This window comes from Miniopterus schreibersii (genome assembly GCF_964146895.1).
Source record: "Miniopterus schreibersii genome assembly, chromosome: 22".
Lineage (NCBI taxonomy): Eukaryota > Metazoa > Chordata > Mammalia > Chiroptera > Miniopteridae > Miniopterus > Miniopterus schreibersii.
The window spans coordinates 14,880,814-14,899,641 of NC_138124.1; the positions used below are offsets into that span (position 1 = coordinate 14,880,814).

Genomic DNA, 18,828 nt, shown 5'->3' on the forward strand with positions numbered 1-18,828 from the left:
AGGACACCATTGCAAAATTGTCTTATCTGCACCCTTACCATGCTGGCCCTGGGGTCATGTCTGGAGATCCCAACTTTCTGAAGCTTTCTGAAAAACTCTCAAGTTAACCAGCAAAGTACCCTAAGATTTAAAAGTAGTGCCTGAGGGCCAGGATATTAGTGGGGCAAATGTTTGGCACCCTGTTGACAAAGGATGTTGAAAGCACCAATGAGGTTCTGTGTGTTTTTTTTAAAAGTAACATTTATTTGGAAAGTCCTGGAGGTAGAAGTAATTTGTAGAAGAAATGGGCTTAGGAAACTCGTTGTGGAGGTAAAGGCAGGGCCCTTGGAGCTCAGAAGGGAGGAAGGTAAAGGTGCTGCGCGCACCTCCTGGGAGAGGGGGGAGGCGCGGGAGGGAGCGGGGAGGCCTTGGGGGAGTGGAAAATGTCCCGAACTGTAGCAAGCGGGCTCCCTTGACTTTCCTTCTGGGAAAGGGCAAGGGAAGGGAATGTCTAGAAGTTGCAGTTGGCCGGGGCCACGGGGAGGACAGGCAGCGTCGGCGGGTCGGAGCAGGGCCCCTGCAAGGCCGGGGCGGGCTCGGCCGGCCCATCCCGCAGCAGCCGGCGCGTGCACAGCAGGCGCAGCCGCGAGCCCGCGATTCTCCCTCGCCCCCAAATTAATACGTAACATTTATTAACAATAAAAGAGCCCGCCCGGCCGGGCGGCTCGGTTGCTTAGAGCTGGTGGGTGAGTCAGGAGGGCGCAGGTGCCGCTCGCGGCCGGGCCCGGGTTGGTGTTTTCTCTCTCCCTCCGTCTTTCTCCCTCTTAAAGTCAGTTTTAAGCAATAAAACATATCCTCGGGTGAGGATTAGACAAAACATTAAAAGCAAAACCGCCCGGGGGCGCGGCAGGGCGGGGTCCAGCGGCCGGAGGGCTCCCCGCAGAGCGCCGCCTGTGGCCGAGCGAGGAAGTGCCGCGCCGCGCCGCGGGCGTGGCCTGGGCGCATGCGCAGGAGGCGGTCCCAGCACTGCGCACTCGGAACGCGCCGCTGGGGGCGGGGCGAAGGCGGGGTTTGGCCCGGAGCGACGGGCCGGGGCGCCAATCGCAGGGCCGCCCCGCCCCGATGTTTGGTTTGAAATCCCGCGGGTGCCTAACGGCTCGCGGAGCCGCAGAGCCTGTGGGAACGGGCGCCGGCGGCAGGTTGCGGCGGTTCAATGCGGAGTGGGTCGCGGGCCTCGGCGTCGGGCTGCGGGGAGACGTTCGCCATGAGGAGAAGGTGCGGGGGAGGGAGGCAGGGCCGGAGCGACGCCCGTCCGGGTGCGGGGCCGCTGCGGCTTCCTCGGCCCGGAGCTCGGGTGTCACCTCAGGCCGCGCCCGAGCGAGGCCGGGGAGGCCGGGGAGGCGGCGGGGCGGGAGGCGGCGAGCGGGCCTTTCGGTGGAGCCGCGGGGCTCGTGTTTCTCGTCGTTTCCCGTGTCCAGGTCGCGGCTTGAACCGTGGACCTGCTCCCGGTGGTCCTCGCTGCTCCTCGGACGGTGCCCGGGGGGGGGGGGGTCCGGCCGGAAGGCGGGGCCGCCCTGGTCACGCCGTCGTTCACCCACTGGCCGTGTCACCTCGGGCGACGTGTCGCCTGTTGCCTCACCTGTACAGTGAAGGTCCCACGAGGTTATTTCGTGTGGGAAGCGACCCAGGCCTGTCCCCGGAGCCCGTGGCGCCCCGCAGCCGCCGCAGGGCCCCGGGGTCCGGGTGGGGGGTAGTGTCCCAGCGACCCCTGTCCCCCGTGTGTCCGCCCACCTGCTCCCCTGGACAAACCTGACTTCCCATTGGCCGCCCCCGCCGCTTCCCCGCCCCCGGGCTCCTGGTGTCGCGGGGGGTCCCTTCTTCCCAGGCTTCCTCTGGTTTCCCGCTATGGGCTGGGAGGGCTCCCCCGGCCTCCGAGGGGCCGCGGCAGCAGCAGGTGTGGCCGGTGGGGGGCCGCTTGGCCCCGAGATGCCCGCACAACCCGGGTCTCACCGGGCGCGGCCCGCGCCGCCCACCTTCTTTCCGCACCTCGCCCGCCCCGCCCCAGGTTCACAGCCCCGAGGGCGCCGGAGTCTGGCGGGACGGGGCTGAGCCCCCACCCCGTCTGCTCCCTGCTGGGCCCCTTACCCCTTCCTCGCTGGGCGCTACTCACCAGGAGCCGGCCCCGCCCTTGCCCGCCCCGCAGGCACGGGCCCAAAGACAGGTTTGAAAGGGTAGAGGCCCTTTTTCACAGCTGCGTAGGGTTCCACCGTGTTCACGTCCCGCTGATTTTTGTCTACGCACCTGCCGGTGGGACTTGGGCCGCTTCCAGATCTTAGCTATTATTGTAAACTGCGCTGCTGTGAGCACAGGGGTGCATATATTCTTTCTGATTGGTGTTTCCGGTTTCTTAGGATATATTCCTCCAAGTGGTGTCACTGGGTCAAACGGCAGCTCCATTTTTAATTTTTTGAGGAGCCTCCACACTGTTTTCCGTAGAGGCTGCCCCAGTCTGCATTCCCACCAGCGGTGCCCTAAGGCTCCCCTTTCTCCACCCCTGGCCACCAGGAGTCAGTTTGTTGATTTGTTGATGGAGCCATTCTGACAGGTGTGAGGTGATGCCTCAGTGTGGTTTTAATTTGCGTCTCTCTGATGATTAGCCACGTTGAGCATTTTCTCATGTGTCTCTTGGCCGTCTGTGTGTCCTCTTTGGAGAAGTGTCTATTCAGGTCCATTGCCCATTTTTAAATTGGATTGTTGGTCTTTTGTTGAGTTGTATGAGTTCTTTATATGTTTTGGAAACTAACCCCTTGTCAGATGTACCATTGGCAAATATGTTCTCCCAGACAGTGGGCTCCCTTTTCATTTTGAATTTAAAAAGAAAATCTCTCCCTATCTGGTGAATTGGGGCAGATTTCACTAGTAAGAATATCAGGGTGTCCCCCAAAAATGTGTACACACTCTGAATAATTAATTCCAATGGGCTAAATCTGAAAAGAAAGAAACATCAATTGAGCTATCAGCTGTTAAGTTATATATACATTTTTGAGGGACACTCTTTATATTGCCCCTTAACATCCACAAGTTGGAAGGGAGCAGGTTCTGATTTAGGCTGATTTGCTATCCCTACCATTTATAAAGAAGCTTTACTCCAAGGGAGAGGGCAAGTTAACTGAGGAGGGTTAAGAACAGATAAAGTAGCCCCAGTATCTACAAGGGCCTGAGTAATTTCCCTTTTTACAGTGATTTCAGTTTTTCCTAAAGTATTAATAAAGAGAAGGGGAAATAACGTCTCATCGTCCCTGGAACAACCCTATGCTTCCGTTTATTTTTCTAAATCCCATTTTAGCTTTCTGCAACCCTTCTTAAGGTGCCCTGGCTTCCTACAGTAAAAACGGACTCCTTGACCTAGCTGGTTTGGCTCAGTGGTTAGAGTGTTGGCCCTTGGACTGAGGGGTCACAGGTTCAATTCTGGTCAAGGGCATGTATTTCTGTTGCAGGCTTGATCCCCGGCCCCCATCTGGGCGCATGTGGAAGCAACCAATGCATGTGTCTCTCTCACACTGATGTCTCTTTCTCTCTCCCCCCATTTTCACTCTCATTGGAATAGGTCAGAATGTCCAGGATTTAACAATAAATTAGTTCTTAAAATACTTCTTTTAGTGTGTTAGAGGCAGTGGCTCATGCAGCTGGTTTCTCTTTGCTTTCAGTGAGGTGATTGCAGAGGATTCCATATTATGTCTCCAGAAAGCCCTGAGTCACCTTCGGGAAATATGGGAATTAATTGGGATTCCCGAGGACCAGCGGTTGCAAAGAACTCAAGTTGTACATAAGCATATCAAGGTGAGTTTTGTGGTGGTGCCTTTGCAGGGGAATGTGGGTAACGATGAGGGTGTCTCGTCTGAAGTGGTGTATCAGAGCAATGCTGAGGTAGCACAGGCTGACCTGCTTTCTAAGTCCTTACTAAAAATTTGAAATTATTGCTCTTGGTGTTATTTGTTGGTTTGAGCTTTTTTTCCCCCGTTGGTTCCAAACTTTTAGGGGACTGTTTTCTCTCCTTTAGGATCTCCTGGATATGATGATTGCTGAAGAGGAAAACCTGAAGGAAAGGCTCATCAAAAGCATAGCCAACTGTCAAAAAGAGTTGGCTGTCCTGTGCAGCGAGCTGCATGTTGAGCCAATTCAGGTAGATGGCATGCTGGACTCCTGTTTGGGTCTGAGATTTAGGAAGGAGCTTTGTCTTGGGGTTACAGTAGAAGGTTTCTGTGTCAGGGTGGTCCTGGACATGAGGAGTGGGGGAAATGTGTTGCCTCGTCAGCCAGTTCCAGCAGTCATAGAGTTGCCCTGTTAAGAACTGAAGCAGCTAATTTTTTAAAATGTTTTTATTGATTTCAGAGAAAGGAAGGGAGAGAGAGAAACATCAATGATGAGAGACAGTCATTGATCGGCTGGCTGTCTACTGCATGCTCTCTACTGGGGATCGATCCCGCAACCCTGGCATGTCCCCTGACCAGTAATCAAACTGTGACCTCCTGGTTCATGGATTGATGCTCAACCACTGAGCCAGGCTTAAATTTTTTTCTTTTTTTTCTTTTTTTTTTTAAACTTTGTTTATTAAAGCTGGAGACTGAAATAAGGAAGGGCTTAGGATAAAAGAAAATAGGAGAGAACCTAGCCAAGGCAGTTTTGGCTCACTGGGAAGCCAGAGGAAAGAGGGCCATGGAGACAGGTTCAGAGGGTTAGCCCGGGATGAGGTGCCACTGCCCATTGCTACCCTGGTTTAAGCCTTGTGGGGACTACTGAGAGTTTAGGAGATGCAGGCCTGAGAGGAGAGAAAGGTGTGGGTGTGCTGCTGGGAGGGAGAGCTTGCCAGAGGTGAAGCAGCTAATGGATGTTGCCATGCTTTAATTTAAAACATACTTCTTGCTATCAGTCTGTGGGGCATAGAAAACATTTTTTTTTAACTCTGAGGAAAAGTTAGGCATAGATGATATTGTGCCATGATTGACTTATTTGTAAGTTTAATTAGAAGTCGATCATTTAGCTCGCTTTTGTTGTCCAACTCTTCCTTTGAGGAAATCCAGTTGGAACCTGTAAACAATGGTCTATCTGTTGTCTTTTTCAGGAGGAAGGAGAGCCGACCATCTTGCAGCTAGAAAAAGATTTACGCACCCAGGTGGAGATGTTGCTTAAACTGAAGAAGGAGAGAAAGCGCGAACTGAAACTGCTTCAGGAGCAAGATCAAGAACTCTGTGAGGTCCTCTGTGTCCCGCACTATGACGTTGACAGTGACTCTGTCCCCAGTCTAGAGGAGCTGAACCAGTTCAGACAGCACGTGGCCACTTTGAGGGAAACAAAGGTATACTGACTGCGTCCATACTTCCTAAAAGTCCGGTTGACTTTCCTGTAGGTGTCTTATAGTCATTCTGTTTTACAGGCATCTCGGCGTGAGGAGTTTGTGAACATAAAGAAACAGATCATACTGTGCATGGAAGATTTAGATCACACCCCAGATACAAGCTTTGAAAGAGATGTGGTGTGTGAAGATGAGGACGCTTTTTGTTTATCTCTGGAGAACATTGCAGCACTACAACAGTTGCTACAGCAGGTAATGTCCACTCGGAATATGGCCTGGGCTCTCATCTCCATAGCACCCAGCAATTTGAAAAAAGTGACAGTATTTTTTTCCTGCAGTGTTATGTAAGGACCCAATGTAAGCTAAGAGAATGAGAGAGGGTAAAGACAGTATTATATGATAGACAACCTTGATTTTTTTTTTTTTTTTAAACAAAAAACTTAATTTATATGTAGCCCTAAGAATACGAAGTTGAAATTTTGGATGAAATAATCATTAAATTAGTGCTTAATTGAAAAAAAAAAATTTAATTCAAAATTTGAATCCTAATTCTTGGGGTCTGAGATCCTGCCATAATGACAGCCTTACAGTGTGTGTTGTTCAGAAGGCATGAAAACACACCCCTTCACAGTCTTATTAAAGGTTTGCTTCTGCACATGGGTCCAGGTATTTGTAGGAGGCCGGAGAGCTCGCCACTGTGCTGCCTTTGCTGTAACCATTGTCTCTTCCTGCTGCAGCTGGAAATGCGAAAATCACAAAATGAAGCAGTGTGTGAAGGGCTGCGCGCTCAGATCCGGGAGCTCTGGGACAGGTTGCAAATACCAGAAGAAGAGAGAGAAGCTGTGGCCATGGTTATGACTGGGTCGAAAGCGAAGGTTAAGAAAGCGGTAGGAAACTCATGGGATGCTGGGTCATCATTCTCTACGGGAATTCTTATGTTTGATCTCATGTCTTGACCAACTTCTGCCTTGAGCAAGGCTTTTTTTTTTAAATATTTTTGGTTAATCCTCAACCAAGGATATTTTTTCCATTGATTTTTTTTTAGAGAGAGTGGGAGGGAGGGGCAGAGAGAGAGAAACAGAAAGAAACATCAGTGTGAGAGAGACACACCCATTGGTTGCCTCCAGCATGCGCCCCAGTGGGTCTGGGCATCGAACCTGCAACCCAGGTACGTGCCCTTGACCGGGAATCAAACCCTCAACTCTCTGTGCATGGGCCAACGTTCTAACCACCGAACCACACCAGCCAGGGCGAGCAAGTCTGTTTTACAGGAAGCACCAGAAAAGGTGGCAGTAGCCTGCTCATCTTTTATCCTTTGTGTCCCTTTCTTAGGTTTCTGGCTCTTTTGATAGCATTGTTAGAAAGAGTGTCAACTTACCTCTGTGGTTTTGTGCTGTAATTTTATTAAAAAAGGGAAAATTTTTGCAAAGCTCTGCAAATGTAAAAGTGTAACAAGCACCATTAACAGATAATCTGTGTTTTAGCTGCAGTTAGAAGTGGAGCGTTTGGAAGAACTAAAATTGCAAAACATGAAGAAAGTGATTGAGGCGATCCGTGTGGAGCTGGCCAAGTACTGGGACCAGTGTTTCTACAGCCAGGAGCAGAGACAGGCTTTTGCTGCTTATTATGACGGTGAGTGCAGGAGCGGCTGGCTTTCTGTGGCCTCCTTGTGTAAGGAAGTGCAGACGGTCACCAAGAAGCACTTCCTCTGTGGAACTGATATAACTACCTTTCCAAGCCCTTCAGCATAAGTTGTCATCCTATATGAATGAGCATTTGCAAATGCTGCTGGGAAATACGGGGTGTCTTGATTTCTGAAGCAGCAGGTCACGTAGCCTGTAGTTGCGAAGCTCCAGTTTACCTGGCACTTGCTTACCCTGTGCCAGGTGCAGGGTCAAACTCTTAACATCATCTGAATTTCATGTCAAGAGGTGAGGACCCAAAGGTGCGTAAGTGTTGAGCAGCTCGAACCAAAGTCCCAGCAGGTAAAGGGCAGAGCTCACGCTTGAACCCATAGAGCCTGACCTCAGAGCCCAACAGAATTCTAGTCTGACCTGAACTGAGTATAAAGAGGCTGTCTACTAAATTCCACATTTGGGACATTTCCTGTGACTCAGCCCACAACTTGGGCAGGGTGGAAACAAAAACTATGAAAGAAACCTAAGAGCAGGTGAGAGATGACACAGAGGTTTGAGAATCAGTCATTTTAGTCCACACCCTAGGCCCTTCCTGTACCTCCCAGCTGATGGTGACAAACGGGGCTTTTATTACCCACAATGTATACTTGTATGAACAAGTAAGGAATGATCTATTGCCATTTTAGGGGGATGAGGGATTAATAAGTTAAGATACTAAACACTAAAGGAATTTTTAAAGGCTACTGGGCTCATATCTTGCAGAGAACTACACAGAAAGTCTGCTCCAGCTCCATGATGCTGAGGTGGTACGGCTAAGAAACTATTATGAGGTCCACAAGGAACTCTTTGAAGGCGTGCAGAAGTGGGAGGAGAGCTGGAGGCTTTTCTTAGAGTTTGAGGTACTGCCCTAACTTTCCTCTCTTTTCCTTAGACGACGATGAAGTGTTAAGAAAGCATGTCCTCTATAAAGTCTCCTTTTCTCTTTACTGGGTTTCTAATAACCCTGTCTTCATCACTAAGTCTCTGAATTACTGGATTTTTTTATAAGCTTAGCAAATGGCCAAGATTGGTTCTGTACTTTTCTGATGATCTGCCCCAATTTTGAGTGTATACACCTAATTTATGTATATAAATTATATGCTTACCGTTCTGGTATACTGTATACATGATAGAATAACAAAAAACAGAAAAGTTAAGAAGAATTAGTAGCCTAACATACTACATTTTTTAACTTATCCATTTCATGAGGGTTGATTTAATGAGAACCAGATTATATGGAACCCTTAACCTTGCACATTTAAGCTATGTCATCTCAGTAGGCGGGAAGTGAGTGGACAAGTAGAGGTCTCCAACAGACTGAGTGCAGACCTTCCCATGTTCCTCCACAAAGCTCATTTCCTGTAGGTGACATGGAATTTTTTGACATCCGAACCAAGGAAGGGAGCCAGTGACAGACACTGCGTTAGATATTGAAGCCTGCCTGCCTTTTTAGATGACAAAGGAAACCCTGGTTTCCCTGCACCCAGTGGAAGTGCTCATGCTCACCTCCCCTGCCTTAGCACCCTCCACTCCTCACTGCTGAATGCAAAAGTCAGTCTCCTCAGTAATGTACACCTGGGTCTGACAGCAAGAAGTCGGCAGACGTCGTTGGTCTTGATTTCCTGTCCCAAGGTTTACTCTCATTAAAATGTATTTTCACAGAGAAAAGCATCAGATCCAAGTCGATTTACAAATCGTGGAGGGAATCTCCTAAAAGAGGAAAAGCAACGTGCCAGGCTCCAGAAAACACTCCCGAAGGTAATACTGTTAAGAGTTTTGGTGCTTCGCTGCAAAGTACCTCACTCTTTGTATGTTCTTTGCTTTCAGTCATTTTCTCTCCCACACCTTTGATTTCCGGCTAATCTGACCTTTCCCCTGTGGGTCCCACTCCCTGGAGTCAGCCTTGTGATGCTCTGGGGAAGGAGGAATCATTTTTGGTGGGAAAATCATTTCATTCAGGCTTCACACCAAAGATCTGGAGTAAATAACACGTCCTTATGTCTGGTCTCAGCTGGAAGAGGAGTTGAAGGCCCGGATTGAAATGTGGGAACAGGAACATTCAAAGGCCTTTGTGGTAAATGGGCAGAAATTCATGGAGTATGTGACCGAACAATGGGAGCTGCATCGACTGGAGAAGGAGCGAGCCAAGCAGGAAAGGGTGAGTGAGTCTAGCTGGGGAAGACAGGAGGGGGGTCTGGGAGCGGCCTAGACCCTGCCAGCGCCCAGGCTGTAGAGACTTGGCACCCGAATGCTGGCCCCGTTTTCCTTCCCTGCTATGCCTCACTGTGGCTCCGACTTCCATGCAGCAACTAAAGAACAGGAAGCAGACGGAGACAGAGATGCTATATGGCAGCGCTCCCAGGACACCCAGCAAGCGGCGGGGAGCAACGCCCACCACCCCTGGGAAAGTGCGCAGGGTAAGCTGCAAGCGCCACAGACGTGGGGGGCGGCCTGTGGAGGCCAGGCCAGGGCTCCTGCCTGCTGTCCTGCCGAGATGGGAAGGGGGTTTTCTAGGCTTCCAGTTGAGTCCACGTGAGAGCAGAACAGTATTTCCCTTCTCTACTCAGACTCACAGCACACAAAAGATGTAACCCCCCACTCCCCAGCTCCAAGAGAATGGCTGAGAATAGTAGGTTTACAAAACAGAGGTCACATTGTATGATCTTGGTTCCTGCCTTTTTTTTTTTTTTCAATTTAAATATATCTTTATTGATTTCAGAGAGAGGAAGGGAGAGAAAGAGAGAGAGAGGAGGAACATCAATGATGAGAGGGTCGTCATTGATTGAATGGAGCCCGCAGGCCGGGCATGTGCCCTGACCAGGAATTGAGCTGTGATCTCCTGGATCCTAGGTTGATGCTCAACTGCTGAGCCATGCTGGCCGGGCAGTTCCCACCTTTGCCTGTTCTGTATCAGTGGTTGGTTTTTCTTCATAGGATCAAACTTCCTTCAAATACATGCTCGTTATTAGCTACTTACTGTGTTCTCTTGACATTTTATGAAACTAGTTCCCTATTGCTTAATATTGTTATGAAAGTAATGGGATGAAGTTTTAGAAACACGTATCATCACAGTAAGATTCAGTTCTAGAAAGGTTTATTTTAGTGAAAAGTTTGAGAATCTTTGTGCGCGAGGCTGAGAGCACAAGGTGGGGCTGTCCTTGCTTCCAGAGGCTGTACACACATGTTTCTTGTTCTTTATTATTTTTATTTACTATTATGTATATAATACATTTTATATGACTCATTTCATATGGCTTTTCCCACTTAGCATAATTTCTTTCGTTCAGCATAACTTTGAGAGATTCATTGTGTCGCATGTATCAGTAGGTCACTACTCTCTGTTGTTGAGCAGTATCCACTGTATGACTTTTCCATGGTTTGCTTATCCATTCGCTTGTCGGTGGATATTTTGGCTTGTTTCTGGTTTTTGGCTAGTACAGATAAAGCTGCCATAAATATATGTCTGAGTCTTTGTATGGAACTGTGCATTCAGTTCTCCTGGGCTCAATTATGAAATAGGTGTTTATCCAGTTTTAGAAACAGAAGATTATACCATTTTATGGCTCCCAAGTTTTTACGTTTCCTCAAAGCTCTTCGTGGAAACACATCTTTCTTAGACTGCTTCCCGTATGCATTTCTCTGTAGTTTGGGGATGGGTTGCTGAGCATGTCACCTGAATGAGTAACCTCTGCTCTTCTCCTTAGCTGAACACCACCACGTCCAATGCCACAGCCAACAGTAGCATGCGACCTGCCTTTGGGGGGACAGTCTACCGCTCCCCAATGTCTCGACTTCCACCTTCTGGCAGCAAGGTTAGTAAGCTCTGTGTATAAGCATGACCCCAGCACCACCCCCGCCTGTTTATCCAGGGACCCCACCTACTTGTCCCAGTTTCTAAGATCCTTGGATTCAGTTATCATTGAGATGCTGAGAGTTGACAGGTGGAAGCTGGTCAATCTAAAAAACTGAATGAGAGAAAGAAGTGAATGGTCATGCTGAGCCCCACTGGTGTTATGGGGAGGCCCTGGGGTGGGATTGGGAAGCTGAAGAGAGGGGGTGGTCTCCATAGGCTCAGTCCAATGCCAGGTCTTCAGTGGCTGCTGAGCAAGGGCCTTGCACGTAGGTTCTGGCCCTGACACTGGGTCACTAGACAGGGACTCTTGCCGAAGGAGACAGGCGGGAGTCTGTGCTATCATGTGTTCAGGTTTTCAAGTATTTTACAGATGATGCTCAAGATAGGTGCTCTGCAAATTATTAAGAGGTTTTTCCTTTCGTACCAGAAGCGCTGTGTAGGATTACAGACACATGAATAATATAATGATGGCATCAGTCTGTGTGTGGTCATTATATGGATAACATTGATATTTCCTTTCTCTACAGCCAGTCCTCACTTCTACCTGTTCAGGAAAAAAAAATCCCCGTGGTGGTCGGTATGGAGCTGACAAGGAGAACCTGGAGCTCAATGGCAGCTTGCTGAGCGGTGGGTACCCCTGCTCAGCCCCCCTCCAGCGCAACTTCAGCATTAATTCTGTTGCCAGCACGTATTCTGAGTTTGCGGTAATTGACCTTTTCTAATATCTGCCAGTCTCTGGGGAGCACACAGTTGGGGCAGTGGGTATCTTCCCAAGGGTGGCCAGGCTCGTAGTTAGGACAGTTTTTTGGAGGCTGAGAATCCCTTTCCTGCCTTGACCATGGCATGGGCTGGGGGTGGTTTCAGGGGTCATATAGGAAAGAAGTTGACAGCAGCAACTAGACATTCAACCTGGATCCTTCTGCTTAAGAAATACCATTCCCTGGCTGCAGGAGGTGGCCCTTCAATCACTGCCCTGGTGCTCTCTTGGTGGAGTTCTTGGTAATTATCTTAATTCTCTGTTCTTAGAAGGATCCGTCCCTCTCTGACAGCTCCACTGTTGGGCTTCAGGTCTGTATGGCAACCCCTGCATGTCCCATGTCCCTTTCTCAAACCAATCTGTCATCTATTGGCTTCATTCTCCTCCGGGCACAGGGCTACACTAACCAATAATCTCAGCTGTGCTACCACAAGACCTTTGCACGAGAAAGCAGGGGTTCCGATGCAGACGGCATGAGTTATAACTGTGGCTTGTTCCCAGCATACTAACCTGATTAACAAGAACACTTGTTCAGACTTGAATTGGATTCTCAGCCCCACCTAAAGTCAGGCAAAGTTTTTGTATCATGTTATTTCACCACAGAAAACTGACCGTCCCTGATGGTGACATCAGAGGTCTCCCATGTGCTGGAAAGACTAGCGGCCCCATTGCCTGGGGAGGGAGCCCCAGCTGTGTGCTACTTGTAATGAGGCTCTTGGCCTGCGTGATGATTATTTCCTGGAGTATATGCCTTACTAACCCCTCAGGGTTGAGTGCCACCTTTCTGTCTAGTCTGAGCTGGCCACCACTCATTTCCATGCCTTTGCCTCTTTCTTCCACATTGAGCTATGAAAGCATGTATGAGGCTGTGGAAGAAAGTCATTTTTCCAGAATGCTCTTCAGCTCCTAGTACCCTACTCCATATTTACCAACACTAACTGCACTGCCCTTTACTTAATGTGTGTTCTTTCTTCTCTCAGTATCTTCCTGTTGACGGGAGGTTGCCTTACTCTTGGGGGGGTGCTGAGTTACAGGCTAGGGTGCCCTCTTCTTGCTGCAGGGATGGAGAACGGCCCAGTTGTCTGTGGCTCTAGCTCCTTCGAGCACTGAAGAAGTTCACTTCATATTCTGACACTTTTCAAATTACGTGCCTGGTGTTCTACCTATACAAGTGGGTCCACATCACTGGCCAGGGTTCTCTTCGGCTGGCTCAGTCCAGCCCCATTTCACCCACTTGGAGCTTAAATGTGTCTGCTTCCCTATAGATAAGCCGAAGGAGGCGCATATGGTTTTGGTTGCTGTGGGTGGTGAGCACCAGGCAGCACTGAGCCAGCCGACTAACCTCTACTAACACCTGTCCTTACGGTCGTCCATGCTTTGTCTTTCTCTCTGCCATGTGCTCCAGCATGAGATCAAATCACCAGCAGGTTACAGGCCCTCAGCCCCAGGGATTGGTAGATACGTGGCTTGGCCCGTTGTTTTATAAAAGGCTCAAACACCAAAACTTGACAACTCAAGAGTACTTTGTGAAGTATAAGGGATTCTCTCTGGGGTTTTAACAGAATGGGCTGGCTGAGGAGAGGGGTCACATCCTTAACCTGTGACTAATAGGATGGTGCTCAGAGGGCCTCACTGTCTGTTCCTAACCCAGCCTGCGCTGTGCACCTCTTCTGTGCCAGAGAAACAGCCCTCGGAGGCCTCATGCTGACACTTAACCCATGCTGACCAAGGCGGGGCATGCATGAGGGGAATATTGCCACTCACCTTGTTTGTTTTCCAACAGCGAGAACTTTCAAAGGCCTCCAAATCTGATGCTACTTCTCGAATCCTCAATTCAACCAACATCCACTCCTAAGAAGCCCTGACCAGACAGCTAGTGTGGCTTCCTGTGCCTAGACTGGACCTATTGTGAGGGGTGGCTTTCATTTCTCTGCATTCAGGTGGGCTTGAAATTCAACCCTGGAGAGGTTCCCTTACCACAGGCCTGACTGACTTACAGACGAAAGTCCGTCACAGCCCTAGTGGGTTCTTAGACACTTTGTTGGGGAGATCTAGAACTTTGCACATATCAATTGTGGGGAGTTTTTCCGCTGTAGCCTACACAGTGAGGCCCCTTCTTTAGCTACCCTGTTGGTCACTACGATTCTCCCCAGAGCACTATTATTTATGCCACGCCCCGCAGTCCCGCTTTCAGAGCACTAAATGGTTCAGAGGCTGCCCGGCGCGGGAGCCCTGGTGGTTTTAGACATGTTTATACTTGTCCTCTTTTAAATATAAATATATTAAGAATAAATAAAATTTTGTGTGTATTTACATTAAAAATAATATATCATGTTGTTTTCAAATTTCCCCAAATAAGGTTTTGGTTGGTTTAGTCTGTGGAAAGCAGAAATTCCTACTTGGAAGTGTGATTTATTTTTTTTTTAATAGTTTTGTGCACGTGTAAATGAAGAACATCTCAATCTGATAAAAAGGATTGTTTTAAATCTTTATTGATTTTATTTTATTATCCTCAACCAAGGATATTTTCACTGCTTTTCAGAGAGGAAGGGAGAGGGAGAGACAGTCATCGATGATGAGATCCTGACCAAATGCCTCCGGCACGCCCTCTAGTGGGCACCGAGGAGCCTGCAACCTGGGCATGTGGCCTGACCAGCGTGCAACCGCTGAGCAACACTGGCCGGGCTGTAACTACTGAACATTCCGTTTACACCCTTGTCTACATCCATCAGCTCTTCTCTTTCTCCACAGCATACACGTAGGTGTTCCAGGGCCCACAGCTCACAGCCGTCACGTGGAGCTGCTTATCTACAAAGTACTCCACACGGCAGGGCCGATCCCAGCTGGTCGTGTCCTTGTGGCCAAGCTGTCCGTATTTACCTGCAGTGACATGAGACCCTTGGCCGTCCTCTCCCTGCACCTCGGGGCATCTCCCCTCCGAGAGGGAAAACCAGCCCCTGTCCCGGGCTCGAGCCGCAACACTTCTGGCGTCTGCTGTGAATTCAGGAGACCAGCCTCTGGGCCAGCTGCCTCAGGTTCCTCGCTCCTGAGCCCAGCGCCAAAAAGTGTTTCACAAATGCTGGCTAAATACTCCCTTAAGACGAGCAGTTTTTCAGAAAGTACTGGTCGTCTCCGAGCTGAGTGTGCCTAGACCTGTTCTAGACGGGAGTGCACATACCGCTCCTCAGTCCAGCCCTCCCACGTGCCAGCCTGGCTCACCACCTGCCCTCCTCCCAGCCCTTTTGTCCCTCTGGTTTAAGCATCGCAGAAGCAAAGCCTGACGTGACTTACCCCAGCCCCAGGTGTAGAGCTCCCCAGTTCCTGCAACCGAAAGGACAGAAAGGGGCTGTCACCAGGGCTGTCTGACAAGGCGTTTGTTGAGCTGACTGGCCCCCAGCCAGAGCCACACACTGTATATCATGATACTTGCTGGGCAGAGCACAACACAGTCTCGGTCTCTAATTTTTTTAATTCTCACCTGAGGATTTTTTTTTTTTTTGAGTGGGAGGGAGGGGGAGAGAAAGAGAAACACTGATGTGAGAGACACATTGATTGGTTGCCTCCCACTCGAACCCTGACCGGGGCCAGGAATCAAACCTGAATCCCAGGTAGGTGCCCTTTACTGGGAATGGAACCCAAGACCCTTCAGCCCGCAGGCTGACGCTCTAACCACTGAGCAACACTGTCCAGGGCTCAGTCTCTTTTTAACAACTGTCTAGCCACACGTGGGGTGATCAAGGATCCCGACTGAGAAAGTTCAGCTCCCTACATGCCAACTGCATCTCGTCCTCACTGAGCTTAGGTCTCAGCAGCTGGACTGGGCAGGCGCTGCTGTCAGGTGAGGAGGCGGCCGGGGACGCGTCTGTCCCTGTGCAGGCGCTGTCTCCAGAAAGAACCACCTTTGGAGCCTGGTGGCCACTGTGGCAGCCACAGGGAGACGGGCTCCGTTTGCTGCCTGAGGCCCAGCACACATCAAGACGCTTACAGTGGCAGTGTTTCAGGGGACACACCCTCTTCTGCAGCCACCAGCTACTGACTTCCTGCTCCACCCTGAACCGGCCCACCGGGCCCCACTCACTCGTCACCACGGCCGTGTGCCGGGACCCACAGCTGGCTGTGACTGCGTCCGAGCCGAGGGGCAGATCCAGGAGCGCTGGGAAGGGCTGCACGGCTATGAAGGGGGCGGGGGCTCCCTCCTCAGCCCCGGCTGCTCTCTTGGCCCCAAGACCATCTTCGTTCGGCGCAGGGGCTTCAGAGAAGGGAGAGTGGTGATGGTAACAACGGCTGACGTTTAATTAAAAAAGAAAAGGGTTGGGACTCACCTTCCCCTGTGCCCGTCTCTCTCTCCTCTGCCAGGCTCCTGCTGGGCAGGGCCAGCTGCCCTGACTCATTCCAGCCCCAGATATAAATGTCCCCAGTCTCTGAAAGAGATCAAGGGGCCCATTAAACATGCTGTGAACGCCCCTCTGCCTCCTAAGCCCCGATTCTTCCAAACTCCCCCCCCCACACATACCCCCAACTCCCTGGGGACAACTGAGGCCTCCCCTGCCCAAGTCAGACTCCAGGGGGTGCCTCCTCCGGACCCAGCAGCCTCCTGTCTTAACAGGTTCCCTTCCCCCTAAAGTGCCTTCAGGTGACCCTTATGTTTCTTAATTTTGCGCAGTGTTCCCACTGTACTCAGGAAATAAACTTGAGGTACACAGAGGTCAGGTGCCCTGCCCAAGGCCACAAGGGGCAGGTGACGACCTGAGCCCACTGAAGTCTGGCTTCAACCATCCCCGCTCCAACCATGACACCCAACTTAAGGCCTCAAACTCCGTCTGGACGCTAAGACTTGCCGCTGGGCTGCTCCCAGCGTCTGCTCCCTGAGCTGATGGGTGAGGGATGAGCCTGCAAGGCCGCCGGCTACACGCCCCGCCCCCCGAATCTGGAAGGGGAGGGGCCTGGGGGCCTGGAGGGGGCCCTCACTCACCGCTCACACACACCGAGTGCCAGCCGCCCGCCGCCACCTGGGCCACGGGCAGGCCCTGCAGCGCCTCCAGCAGCCTGGGCTCCGGCTCGGCCTCCAGCGTCCCGTGGCCCAGCTGTCCGTGCCTGAGCGAGGGGGCCCTGGTCAGCTCCGGGTCCCCGCGGGTCTCCCTCCCCTCCGTCCGCAATCACGCTCACCTGCCCCCGCCCCAGGTGTACACCTGGCCCGCCTCGTCCAGCAGCAACGCGTGCTCGGCGCCCAGCTCCAGCCGCCGCGCCCGCAGCTCGGGGGCCAGAGGCCGGCAGAAGGGGGGCCGCGGGCTCACGTAGGCGCGGGCGCAGGGCAGCAGGGGCAGCGGCCCGGCCCGGGCCTCAGCGTCCGCCCCGTCCTCCCGCGCCACGGCCCGGGCCCAGAGGGGCTCCCCGCGCAGCGCCGAGCCGGGCGCCCAGGCCTGCAGCTCGTCCCCGCACCCAGGTCGCCGCCCGTCGCGCAGCACCAGGAGGAGCGTCTCCGAGGCCCACGCGTCCCTGCAGCCGCCCGCCGCGCCGCCCGCCGAGCCCGACAGCCGCACCTGGCCCGCACCTGCGGACGCGGAGCCGGCTGAGCGGGACGCGGGGCCGCGGGCCCGGGGCCGGGGCGGGGCCGGGAGGGGGCGGGGCCATACGGGGAGGGGCGGGGCCGTACCTGCAGGGGAGGGGCGGGGCAGGAGGGCGGGGCCGTACCGGGAGGGGAGGGGCCGGGGCCGTACCGGGAGGGCCGGGAGGGGGCGGGGCCATACGGGGAGGGGAGGGGCGGGGCCGTACCGGGAGGGGAGGGGCGGGGCCGGGAGGGGCGGGGCCGTACGGGGAGGGGAGGGGCCGGGGCCGTACCGGGAGGGGAGGGGCGGGGCCGGGAGAGGGCGGGGCCGTACCCGGAGAGGACGGGCGGGGCGGGGAGACACCCGGAGAGTACCGGGCGGGGAGGGGCGGGTGCTCACGGCTCACGATCGCGGTGTAGCTCCAGCTCGCGCTCACGCGGCGGATGTCGGCGCCCGTGTCCGGCGCGCGCAGCGGCTCGGGGCTGAGCACTTGGAGCCCGCGGCCCGAGCCCAGCGCCTGCCCGAAGCCGCAGAAACCGAAGCCGAACCAAGTCCCGGGGCGCTCCTCGGCCATGGCCCGGCAGCGCCCTCTCGTGGCCGCCACCAGGACTGTACCCGAGATCCTGCAGGAGGCCCCTTGCCGGACACTCCAGCCGCCTGCCCTGTAAGACGGGGACGGAGAAAGTGCCCAGTCGCTCAGCTTAGGACCGAGAGGGGCAGAGGACTGAACCCCAGTCCCGCCCGCTCCGTGCACAGTGCTCCTCCCCCCCGTGCAAAGCTGCATGGCCACCGGGGGGCAGTCACGGGCTGCAGCCAGCGCCTGGGGGCACGTGCTTGCTCCTGCAGCTGGCAGGGCCTCGTGTCCTTGGCCAGTCCCTTCGGCCTCTAGGCTCAGTCCGTCTCCTCAGTTTTACGGAGGCACAGGGAGGGGAGCGGGGTGCGTGCACCTCTCGGGTGGGGCTGTTTGGAACAGATGCAAATAAAGGGCGCCAGGGCCGCCGCTACCATCAGGAGCGCAGGGCACTGGCCTGTTCCACCCAGCACTCGAGTCGGTAACAATGACCGCCGCGGGCACGCGTGGGGTTCCGGGGGCCGACATAAGCACAGTGTCAACCGGACCCCTCCAGTCACTGCCTCGTCCCACTCGCGCTTACTGATGCTGTTCCCTGAGCGGAGGGGGACGGCTGGCCCCCCAGGAGCTCACGCATCAGTGGGGAGACAGGGGCTGTCCCGTGGTCACAACCGCGACCCCCTAATCTCAGCGCGGCACGTTCAGCTTGCTCAGAATTTCACGGGCTTTTTTAATTTTATTTTTTATTTTTTTATATGTTTTTATTGATTTCAGAAAGAGGGAAGGAGAGGGAGAGAGAGAAACATCCATGATGAGAGTCATGGATCGGCTGCCTCCTGCGCTCCCCCTGCTGGGGATCGAGGAGCCTGCACCCGGGCCTGTGCCCTGGCCGAGAATCCAACCCCGATGGCCTGGATCCTAGGTCGACGCTCGACCGCTGGGCCACACCGGCCGGACTCAGGGGCATTTTTCAAGCCTCTCAAGTCGTGCCCTGGGCCTCTCCTGAGGCCAAAGCTCCGAGACTCGGACCGGGCCCGATCCCATCCGGGTCCATCCCGACTCAGGAGGCCTCGGACTTTGATCGTGACCCTGT

General features: G+C 53.0%; 2 protein-coding genes across 9 annotated transcripts; one reads left to right on the forward strand and one right to left on the reverse strand.

Annotated features, from left to right (window-relative positions):
- Positions 1 to 1,140: 1,140 nt before the first annotated feature.
- PRC1 (protein regulator of cytokinesis 1) lies at positions 1,141 to 13,943 on the forward strand. Of its 7 annotated transcripts, none has more exons than XM_081124728.1 (15): positions 1,141 to 1,254; positions 3,687 to 3,819; positions 4,040 to 4,162; positions 5,102 to 5,335; positions 5,414 to 5,584; positions 6,070 to 6,219; positions 6,817 to 6,964; positions 7,732 to 7,868; positions 8,671 to 8,766; positions 9,020 to 9,166; positions 9,315 to 9,425; positions 10,713 to 10,820; positions 11,389 to 11,565; positions 11,888 to 11,929; positions 13,402 to 13,943. In XM_081124728.1, exons 1-15 carry the CDS (start codon positions 1,193 to 1,195, stop codon positions 13,471 to 13,473), a joined length of 1,911 nt encoding a protein of 636 aa, XP_080980854.1. In that variant the 5' UTR covers positions 1,141 to 1,192; the 3' UTR covers positions 13,474 to 13,943. The 7 variants fall into 7 exon arrangements, with proteins under 7 accessions (XP_080980854.1, XP_080980855.1, XP_080980858.1 ...); XM_081124729.1 differs by having other exon boundaries at positions 11,891 to 11,929; positions 13,402 to 13,566; XM_081124732.1 differs by having other exon boundaries at positions 11,389 to 11,488; positions 13,402 to 13,489.
- Positions 13,944 to 14,083: 140 nt separating this feature from the next.
- RCCD1 (RCC1 domain containing 1) lies at positions 14,084 to 17,815 on the reverse strand. 2 transcript variants are annotated; one of them, XM_081124733.1, is made up of 7 exons: positions 17,564 to 17,815; positions 16,785 to 17,169; positions 16,591 to 16,712; positions 15,941 to 16,039; positions 15,697 to 15,867; positions 14,910 to 14,939; positions 14,084 to 14,498 (listed from the first exon to the last, which is right to left on the reverse strand). In XM_081124733.1, the coding sequence occupies exons 1-7, from the start codon at positions 17,736 to 17,738 to the stop codon at positions 14,347 to 14,349; spliced, it is 1,134 nt and encodes a 377-aa protein (XP_080980859.1). In that variant the 5' UTR covers positions 17,739 to 17,815; the 3' UTR covers positions 14,084 to 14,346. The 2 variants fall into 2 exon arrangements, 1 of the variants encoding a protein (XP_080980859.1); XR_013997948.1 differs by having other exon boundaries at positions 14,102 to 14,498; positions 14,910 to 15,096.
- Positions 17,816 to 18,828: the final 1,013 nt, after the last annotated feature.